This window comes from Pelmatolapia mariae, linkage group LG14, assembly GCF_036321145.2.
Source record: "Pelmatolapia mariae isolate MD_Pm_ZW linkage group LG14, Pm_UMD_F_2, whole genome shotgun sequence".
Taxonomy (NCBI): Eukaryota; Metazoa; Chordata; class Actinopteri; order Cichliformes; family Cichlidae; genus Pelmatolapia; species Pelmatolapia mariae.
Window position 1 is genome coordinate 324112 of NC_086239.1, and position 11065 is coordinate 335176.

The following is an 11065-nucleotide window of genomic DNA, read 5'->3' on the forward strand; positions in this document are numbered from 1 at the left end:
GTCAACAGAGTTGTGAGCTTTCTTGTGTTTGTCTGTGTTCGAGCAGGAGACAAGACGCTACCCAAGGTCAGTGCTCATACCTATCTGAAACCTGTGAGGAGCAGCACGGCTTGTGCTTTGATTTTAGCATAAATGCACATTTAAAATCGCAAGCCAAACAGGAACCACATAAAACATGGGTCTTGTTTCATCTGCAGTGACCTAAGATGACTGCCATGAGTAGATTTATTACATATCAATAAAATCTGTGGAAAATTGATCAGATGTCTTTAAAAACTTTCTTTCCCCTCGCCATCTCCCTCCTAAACAGTTGACCTGTCACACTGCTTCCCACTGCCAGACTGCAACTGCACCTTATGTACATTCTGTAGTATTCATTCCACCTCATTTCATTTCTGTATTTTATGTACATAAGTTTAGTTATTTATAGTTGGTTCACACAGCTTTGTGTATGTATGTGTATGCATGCGTAATGTACATATAGGTGTGTGTGTGTGTGTGTGTGTGTGTGTGTGTGTGTGTGTGTGTGTTTTTACATTGCTGTGCTTGAGAGCCACCATCTACCGGAACCAAATTCCTTGTATTTGTCTGCACATATACTTGGCCAATAAACACGATTCTGATTCTGATTCTGATTCTGAAAAAGAAAAGAAAAAAAGGTCATGTTGTAATATCATAAATTGACCACTAGGTGATGACAATTAACCACGTGAAGTATGAAGGTCTGTGAGACGTGGACGTTACGTTTTTTTTAATATTATTATTATTTGAAGCCAAAGGGAGAAAACGTTTTTATTTGTGTAGGGTTTTTTTTTCATCAAAAGAGCAAGTATCCTGTTTACTAACACGCTGACTGACCGCTCTATCTACACAAAGGGCTTTTTGGACATTTCAGGAATGTAACAGTGGCGGTGTCCGGTGCTTCTTTCCTTTTCTTTATTTCTTTCGCCAGTCCTCGAGACCTACTGACCTGCATCCTTGTTCCAACACACCTGAATCAAATGAATAGCTTGTTACGAGGCCTTTGATGGCATGCTGAAGATGTGATTCAGCTGTGTGGGAGTAGGGATGCGTTTGAAAGCTGCAGGGCAGTAGCTCTCGAGGACTGGAGCTGGCGATCCCTTCTTTAGTGGAGTGGAGTGCTGACAACAGGTTCTTATGTTCCAAAAGGCGCTTTTTCGGATCTCTGGGGTTTTGTTGGGATGTTTTTTTTTCTGTTCGTTGTTCCTCCACGCCGACATTAAACACCACAACTTCCACTGAAAGCAGTGGGGCGCTGTAAGCTGGCGACTTCGCCACGGACGCAGAAGCCTTTAAAGGCACTTTAACCGCCGCCACACCTGCGCTGGTTTAGCTCAGTGGTTACTTCTCAGCACCTTTGAACCGCTTCACTCTCGTCAGAGGGATCGAACCACGGGCGCTGTCCAGTGTTTTACATCTATTTTTCTTCCACTCAGAGTGGATGAGGAAGTGATTCCTTAAGCTTAACCCTCCAGTTTTGTGCAAACCTTACTTCAAAATTGACCGGTCTGTTTTAACAGCTTTTAAGTTAGCATAACAAACATTTTTCACCACAAAATTTAGTTCAGTGGTCGTTCAGTGAATGGGGATGGTGGCGGGGTGAGTGGATTGCCATTCATGTCCCTGCCGGGAACACCACAGATGTAACAAGGTTGATTAAAACACTCAATAAAAGAGGTGATCATCGCCTTTTCAAGTGCATAGTGTGGAAGATGTCATAAGGTCTTCAGGCAATCGGATATTTATGAGTGTTTTAAGTTGTAAGTCGCTGAGATCTGACACGACAGGACTGTGCTTCACCACACACACAGACGCCTTTAAAAGGCTCTTTTCCCGTCACCGCTTCCGCGCTGGTTTAGCTCAGTGGTTACTTCTCAGCAACGGAAAGCTCTCCTAGCCTTCGTCAGAGGGTTCGAACCACGGGCGCTGTCTAGCGTTTTTACCTCGCCTGGCCCGAGCTCTCATCTTTTTTTCGTTTGAAAACGTTCATAATGCATCACGCTTAGTATTACATCGAGTAATAACTACAAGAATAAGAATAATAATGCATTTTTATTGCAACTAAAACGGCATTTCCGCCAGAATACTGGAGACCCATGTTGATTTCTGTCATTGTTTATTTTGAACGTTGACCCTCTGCGGATGTAGTGAAGCCATTGAAGGATAAAGGCAACACTGAAGTGACCGAGGGACACCCCACAGACGCCTCCACACGCTCTGGACATCCGAGCTGAACAGTGAACCCTCCCGGCCGCAGAGCACACACTTTCAGGTTACCTGTGTCAAGCGTTAGGACTTCCGTGAGGTCCTCTTTCATGAATGCAGTCAAATGTACCAATTTACTCTGAATAGTGACGCAAATATATCTTTGGAAGTTGTGTAACATAGACTCATTAGATATTGCTGACAGACAATTTTAACGGAAGTGTAGTTATTTGTATATAGCTGTTACTGATCTGGAACCAGCCGACTTGATCTCCTGTGGCGCATGCGTAAAGCTGAAACAGCTCTGTTGACAAATATCGGAGGAGGGACCACTGCGGCGTAAGTAGATCTTTGTTCAGTCTGGAATATCTTGGCTATCATTTAGAACTAAGCGCATAATTTGGACATTAGAATTTTTTTATAAAAACGTCGTCTTTATTAGCGAGGGCAGACGCTATTTTCACCGAGGCAGCAGGAAGAGGAGTGCTTTGTTAAACATCTGCAAAAACCGCTGGGGCCGTACGGTAATGTAACAGAAAAGACAGGATCCTCGTCGAGTCGCAATGAGACATTAGATTTCCGGCAGAACTGTCAAATTAAAAGCGCTGATTTGGCGCACACGTCGAAACTTCGCTCAGTCATAGCAGTACAATACAAATATAAGCTAGATATAACGTGCTATAGTGTTAAAGGTAACACTGACTACAACAGACACCGACGTTGAACACTTCAGTGACTTGCCTTGTTTGCTGCCACCAGTATTGATGCTTTAACTTTGAAGGCGACATCTGCTCGTTTCCTGCGCACAGACCGTGACGTTCGCACGGTTCCTGCTCCTTCGGCGATAACTGCTAGCTACCGCCAACGTTTTTCTAATGCCGTTTTAGCTGCAGTCTCCCGCTTTAAGCGCGTGTTCGCTCAAACGACATCATATCGACACACGATATTTTATAGTCGTGAGCAAAGTTTGTCCCACGTCTTTGTCAAACTCATGAACTTGTTTCAGTCTGGCTGTGGGAGCGAGTGAAGGCGGTCTCCTCGTCCAAGAGCTTCCCGAGCAATGAAGAGGTGAGTGGGGCGTTTAAACGCGCCATTGTTGCACAGTTACGACAAAGTCAAGGGCTTGTATTTAACAGGGGAATGAGCTAATTTATGTATCCTCTGTTTCCAACGTGCGAAGTCAGCAGAAAAGCCCTGAACAAGACGGCACTGTTACCGTCAACGAGGAAGGTAAAAGAAAAAAACTGTGTGTGTGTGTGTGTGTGTGTGTGTGTCACTGCCTTTAAAGTTTTCCTATTAACACTGTACTAAGGGACTGCCGTGGTACTTCTGTGTGCTTTAAACAGTCCGATGCAGACTCGGGCGGTTCTGCCTGAGAGTACAGTTGAGTTGATGGGACTTGGAGTCTCCTTTGTCCTGCTGCTGACAAAGATCCAGTCAGTATCTGCCAACTGAAAGCAGACCGAGCTTTCATTTTGACAGTTATGATGAGTTACACAGCTATGTGGCCAGCTGGCTAGATATCTCGTCCTCACCAGCAGTTATTAAGTGAAACTGCTTCATTATTCATTAAGAGCCGATCAAACAGGCAAGCAGTATTTTCACTGCTGGCACATGGCTATGGATACAAGGAGCTTTTAGGTTGGAGTAGGTGAAGGAAGTGAGTTTCCTTTTTCACACACAGGTTTGTGGAGAAGCTTAATATTTAGCTAGCTGGTTAACCTGAATTCCATGTGATTGTAGCTGTGTAGTTTATCTTAAATAAGGGTGATTCCAGGATACACTGAAAGACAAAGAGGGATCGTATTAATAAAGGAGTGACTTCAGCTGACCTGGAGCGACATGATTGTGTTGTTACTATAAAATTTCCTTTAAGTCTTTGCAGTTTTGTAATCTTGCAGAGCATATCTGGTTGTGTGGGACAGCCAAATCATAAGTAACACAGTTTCAGTCTTTTTAAACTGCTGCTGTGTCCTCAGACTTATTTCTGATGGTTCTAGGGCTGTCTTACATTTTATACGTTTGCTTCTTCAGGGTCCGTAGCTACTGCTGAAGATCCAGCAGCTATTGCTACCATTCAGTCTGCTGCCACCTTTACTGACCAACCCATCAAATATCTGTTCAAGACAGAAGGAGCAGGTGGACAGGTAGGACGGAGTGCTGAGAGGAAGGACTTACTTTTTATTCTGTCACTGTTTGCTTGTTTCTTTTCTGACACTTCTAATTTGAATGAAGTTCACCTAAGCACAAATGCACAGGTTCCAGCTTAGACGTTCAGGTAGATTGGAGTGTTCTCCTGAGGTTTACCTGTCACCTCAGAGGTAATGAGATATCAAGCACTCAGTGTAATGCGTTGTGTTACAGGTGACCTACAGAGTGATCCAGGTGGCAGATGGCCAGTTGGAGGGTCAGACAGACGGAGCTGCAGCGGTCAGCCTGGTCGCCGGTTTCCCCGCGACCACTCAGACTGTCACACAGGTGCCAACAATAACTGACAGCTAACTGTAATCTCAGGAGCTTGGAAGAAAAAGGTGTCGTAAACCACTGCCTCTCTTCAAGGATGGTCGTTCACACTGGACATGGATGGCTTCTTACAGTTCTCTTTCAAACCATCTGTCTTCTCTGTCCAAAATGTGAACACTGGCATCCTCAACAGAGTGACCTTTGACCTTTAGATGCAGAATTACAGCTGAGTCTCGTCCTGTCGAGGTGGCTCTTCTGTGTTGTGCCATGTGTTTTTGGAGTGGGTGTTTATGACGAGTTACACAGCCATGTGGCCAGCTGGCTCGATATCTAGCCAGTGTAGAGGTCTGAGCATTGCATAGCATATACTGCAGTGGTTCCCAAACTTTTTTTGCTAGGCCAACGTCAAAGGTATGTGCCTTTTTTCACGTCAGGCTGTGCGCCACGTTATTGTTTACATGAGATGAATTGCAGAATGGCAGATAGAGACAAAATACTGTTAATCTGACTGTCTGCGGGTTTTACACGCTTACATACACACGCAGTTACTGTCCCTCCATTTAGAAAGGCAGAGGCATCACGCTGTGATTATTTTACGTGTAGTTGTTTTTTCCCTGTGTAATAATGTTCAACATTGCTATCAATACATTTTTCAAAAAATGCCTCTCTGTGCAAAATGGGTTTAAAAACATAAACAGCTGTGGGATACTGTTTGTCCGTGATTTGAACCGAGGGAACAAATCGTGGCAGGATCAGCCTGATATTATTTGTATCCCACTGTAACTTTACTGTATAAAGAGCTAACATCTCCAAAATGTCAGGAGTAGTTAGTCATTACAACAAGTGTTTGTGAACTAAAAATCAAGCATGTGGGATACTGTTTGTCCGTGATTTGGAGAGCCCAGCGCTGCTCCCGACGCAGGGGAAACTAATTCTGTCACAGAGACCTACCTCGGCACTTGTGCAGGTGAAGCCAAAGGGAAGATATGCTTCACCATATTTTCTAGTCTTTGGCTTAGAATGAAGTTGGTTTGGAAACATATTCAGCGATGCTTCATCTCCTGCTTTGCGTTTCTGTGGGCGCCCCGTGCTAGCAGTGTCCAAGGGTTTTGTTTTTGGGGGTTTTTTTTTCCCTTTTCATACCGCGCCCCCCCTAGAGGGCGGGCCCCACACTTTGGGAAGGTCTGGTTTAGTGTACGCCATGCAACTGTCTGCCAGCTACAATCAAAGTTTAGGCTACGTCCACACTAGCCTGGATAGATTTGAAAACAGCGTTTTCGTCGGAAAATGCTCCGCATCCACACTAGCGTTTTCAGTTGTTTTCACAGAGTTGTGAGTCCACATTGAAACGGCCGAAAACGCTTACGTTCCAGTCCTGCGCATGCGCAAAAACGAGTGAGAATTAAAGAATTTGAAGAACAGCTATCTGGAGCATGTACAAACTGATATTAATCTTTTTTAGGGCTGTCAAAATTGAGAGCAATCAAAACAACTGTATAATGCCCTCCGCTATCTTTAATTGGTCACGTGACTGCATCACATGACTAAAATGCGTCATCGTTTTAGAAAGTCTGCGTTTTCGAGTGTTCACACTGCGACGGGACAGCTCAGTTTTGAATGTATTTGTTTTCTAGAGCGTTTTCAAAACGCTGCGTTTTTCCTTGGGGAAAACGCCGTCGGTGTGGACGGGAGGCCAACACGGAGAGAAAACGATGTGGACGTAACCTTAGAGATCCTTTTTCACACCTTGGCTGCTGTGATGAGTCACATGATCAATAATGGGTCGACGTCCCACTAAATCACCTTTTCTATTAGTACCTACTGGGATTGGCTGGTTTGCCATTACAATATAGTACCTCCAAGAATATACCTGCTGATCGGTCTGTGGCACAGCGTGTCGTAAACGAGCAACGCTCCTGACTGGCCAATCGGTGGTATGCAGTCTGACCACGTCACATTTTAGCTTGGAACCCCGGCCGAGCAGGTACTAAAACAAGTACCTGGTACGAGGTACTATGACCTAATGGAAAACCTTGTTGATTCGAGCAGGAACTAATGGAACAGGGCTCAAGGCTTGGTGTTAGAACTGAAGAAGCTTCTTGGATGAAGAAACGTCCTCAAGGTAGAAGTCCAGACACTTTTCTTTCCTTGGACTACCATGACCTGGATGACTGAGAACCAGACACGCTGACCGCTAACTGAATAAGAATACCGTTCTAGTGTTTCCAAAGGTGGTTAAACATGCAAACACATTTTAGTCTAAAAAAAAAAAAACCAACTTGCCTCCCAGAACGTTTCTGACTTATTTAAACATTTTTCCAAAAAAGTATTTAGTTTTCATCTCCCTGTCTTCAGTCAGAAAACATTAACTTCCTCTGCTCCAGAGGCAGACGGGGAGAACTGAAGCATTTGCAGCACTCGATCACTGCATGGCTGCAGGCTTTAATAATAATAATGGATTGCATTTATATAGCGCTTTTCGAGACCCTCAAAGGGCTTTACTTTACAGTTCCACTATTCATTCACTCTCACGTTCACACACTGGTGGAGAAAAGCTACAGTTGTAGCCACAGCTGCCCTGGGGCAGACTGACAGAAGCGAGGTATTGGGTTCGATCCCCAGCACCATCCACCCCTCTGGCCAACACCAGTAGGTGAAGTGTCTTGCCCAAGGACACAACGACCAAGACAGACAGAGCTGGGGGTCGAACCGGCAACCTTCCGGTTACAAGATGAGCGTCCCAACCCCTTGAACCACGATCGCCCCGTCGCTTTAAAGGAACCCGTTTGGTTCACTTCCATCTACAGTTTTATTCTGGAGTGTCACTGGGTAGCTCTGCATAATTCAGTTCAAAATAGTACTAATAACACCCGCCCTGTGGAGGGTCATCCTCTGTCTGAGACCAGCTGCTCGAGCACCCTTACTTCCCTCTCTGATTGGCTGCCCTTCGTATGCAGAGGGTTTGAGCAGGAGGTGGGCGGAGCTTCTGTGCTCAGAGCTGCTGCTGTGGGTCTGAGATAACTGTATCAGGGTTCATTGCTCAGTGACGTAAAAACAACTGAATCATTTAGAGCGTCCTAAAAAGCTAAACTGCTGGCTCACATAAGAGACGTGTGGTTTGATCCAGTTTGACAGGAGCCTTTATGGCTGTGCCACTGTGTATGCGAGTCACTGAAGTCTGTGGATATTATTGAGTCATATTTACTGTCTCTACTGTTCAGGCTGTCTTCTCACAGTCAGAGGCATTGGAGGGAGATGGCAGCGCTGAGACACAGTACACTTACTACCCTGCCACCATCGCAGATGCCACCACTGGTACCATGGTAACCACCGTGCAGGCGTCTGACACGCTTCTGGGCCAGACCACGCCCACAGGTAATCACTGCATCAGGCCTGGATGTTTGTGTGCTCTTCAAAAATACACTGTCACTGCTCTTAGTAAGTTCGTGTAAGACATCCATGAGTCAGAAGGCTGAAGAGGTCAGATTTTTCCATAATTTAAAGGCTTTTCTGTTGCAAATTCTTCGTCTTATCCATTATAAAATGTTTTTCATGTGCAATTACAAAGTAGAAAAATCCAAATCTTCACCTTATTTAAATCTACTGGCCACATTCTCACGATTTTTAGCACACGTTTGATTTTCAGACCTCTCAGTCCCATCATGACCACTGGTTCATTTTACTGTGACATCATTGATTTAGTGCGATTTACTCATGTACTACCCCCAGTGGTAGGTGGTCGACTGGTCTGCGTACAGTGCTGTGGAACATGAATTTGTCCCCTTACCGATTTTAGTTTTTGCATCTTTGTCACACAGAAATGTTTCGGATCATTAAACTAATTTTTATATTGGGCAAAGATAACCAAAGTAAATTTTAAAAAAAAAGATGATTTCATTGTTTATTGGAAAAAAACGATATCCCGACCATCCCCCCCCTCTGAAAAAGTAACTGTCATCACGAATCAACCACAGTCAGACCTGCTCAGTCCAACTGTCGAACAAAGTGAGCAGCACATGGTGCCACGATCTAAAGAAACAGCTCAGAAACAAAGTCACTGACGGCTGTCAGTCAGGAAGGAGTTATGAAGACATTTCTAAGGATTTGGGAAATCCTTAGAAATGTCTTCATAATTCCTTCCTGTGCACAGTGAGAGCCATCATCCATGGATGGAGAAAGCTATGCTTCCCAGGAGATGCTGGCTCCTCAGATCACTCATCCAGGAGCTCACAAAAGACCCAGAAATCCACCTGAACAACTGCAGGTCTCACTTGTCTCAGTTAAGATCAAAGTTCATGATTGAACAATAAAAAAGAGAGTGGGCAAAAACGGCCTGTGTGGGAGAGAAAACAGTGCTGAGCAAAAAGGTCTGGATAGACTTTTCTCTTCATCAATGACATCATCCTTTAGAAACTGCTTTTTGTATTTACTCTGGTTATTTTTGTCTAATATGCAAAAATAGAATAAATCATGAAGAGGCGAGAACTTTTTCAGTGCGCTGCATATGCAGAGCGAGGCAGTGAGAGACACTGCGGACTTCTTTCATTTCCTGCTGAGCAGTACCAGTACACTGGTCTTCACCTATAACTTCATAAACTTCCCCAAAGTTGAACAATCAGCATTTTGACATCCAGCACACACGTGAAACTTCCAGGGAGCAAAGATAATCAGACACAGCAGCAGTCACATCGTTTTCTGATTGAAAAGCATGAATCTGGTTACACCTGTCCTCTGAATCTGGCTTTATTGATTTACAGGGCAGCTTTATGTGATGATGTCACCACAGGAGGTTTTGACGGGGTCCAATCAAAGGACGATTGCACCTCGAACTCAGCCGTACATCGCGTAATTCCATCTCACGTCTCCAGAATTAGAGCACTTGATATTTAACTTCCCAGTTGGCTGAAGCAGCTCAGTATCTTTGTTGTAACGTGTTTTGTAGGAAGCAGGATGCTCCACGGGCCTCCAGAGATGAGAAACGGCGAGCCCAGCACAACGAAGGTGAGCGCAGGCATGCAGCGGGAACTTGATCTGGCTGTTGTGACAGTGTAAATAAGCGAAATGTTTCACCGACAGTTGAGCGGAGGCGCCGGGACAAGATCAACAACTGGATCGTGCAGCTGTCAAAGGCCATTCCAGACTGTAACGTCGACTACACCAAGACGGGACAGGTGAGCGTTCAGGTACACGGTGGCTTCCAGCCCATTTGAGTAGAAGCTGAAGCTTTATTGTAACTCCTGTTTCAGAGTAAAGGGGGGATCTTGTCCAAAGCCTGCGAGTACATAAAGGAGCTGCGACAGAGCAACCTGAAGCTTGGGGAGGACGTTGGCGTTCTGGATCGTCTGAGAGTTGACAACCAGCTACTGAGACAGGAGGTGTGTCTGCTTCAAGACTAAAGCTGCCCAGCGTCCCAGTAACTTGTAGCTGCTTTGTAACATTCACCTGAAGTTTGAACCAGGACTGCTTCCATTCCAGCTGTATATAATACCTCATTTGATCAAACGTCCCACAGAATGGCAGGCTGCACTTTCTGAAAGGCTTTAAGAAGACGTGAATACATCTAATTACTGCTCCATTTTCTCATGATTTATTCGTTTCCACTGTAACCGCTATCAAAATACAGTCGTCATAAAGTCATGGTGTTTTATTCCCAATGCAAAGGTAAGCCGTTTATTCATGCCTGCTGCATTTCTGCTGTGTTCTTACTCAGGTGGAAGACTGGAAGTCCAAGAATCAGATCCTGAGGAACCTCTTGCGACAGCACGGCATTGTGGGATCGTCCAGCACAGAGCCTCAGTGAGAACCCTGCATCATAAAACACGTGGGCCAAAGGAGTACTTGAAATGCTTTGGAGATACTTCATTTGTGATCAGTGTGCATGAAACAGGGGAAAGAAGTGAATATTGTCATTAATATTCAAATCCAACTTCTTTGCTAAATGACATCTTTAAATGTTGTTTTCCGAGCTTTTTACAGCATTCTTTTATCTACAGTACAATCATCATATTGATTTAGCGAAGCCCTCATTTAACGCCTCCCTGCACAAACATCTTGATTGTTCATTATCGTTAGCCTCCAGTACAGTAAGCTCACGTTTCTTTCCTTTCTGTGTCCGTGTATCACACACACTCATTCATATGTTCACATTGTTTATCACTTTGATCAGTTGATGCTATGAGTTTGTCATCCAAGAGTCTGACTCTTTGCTTTGTATTTTTAATGTGTCATGAAGCCTCACTGGGGACATTTATTACATTGCAACAATGTAACTAACTAAATAAATTGGAGGGGGGGGCATTGCATAGTAGGTAGGTTATGTATGTCTTTATAATAAAAACAAATATTATGCTACATGTCACGAGCCGCTCTCAGCTGT

The 11065-nt window shown here is 44.5% G+C and overlaps 1 protein-coding gene across 2 annotated transcripts; it reads left to right on the forward strand.

The window, feature by feature from the left end:
• Positions 1-2505: 2505 nt before the first annotated feature.
• usf1 (upstream transcription factor 1) lies at positions 2506-11047 on the forward strand. 2 transcript variants are annotated; one of them, XM_063493423.1, is made up of 11 exons: positions 2506-2565; positions 3233-3294; positions 3407-3456; positions 4261-4373; positions 4591-4704; positions 7911-8064; positions 9447-9534; positions 9632-9690; positions 9766-9860; positions 9936-10064; positions 10400-11047. In XM_063493423.1, the coding sequence occupies exons 2-11, from the start codon at positions 3287-3289 to the stop codon at positions 10487-10489; spliced, it is 900 nt and encodes a 299-aa protein (XP_063349493.1). In that variant the 5' UTR covers positions 2506-2565; positions 3233-3286; the 3' UTR covers positions 10490-11047. The 2 variants fall into 2 exon arrangements, with proteins under 2 accessions (XP_063349493.1, XP_063349492.1); XM_063493422.1 differs by lacking the exon at positions 2506-2565 and having other exon boundaries at positions 2614-3294.
• The last annotated feature ends 18 nt before the right edge of the window (positions 11048-11065 follow it).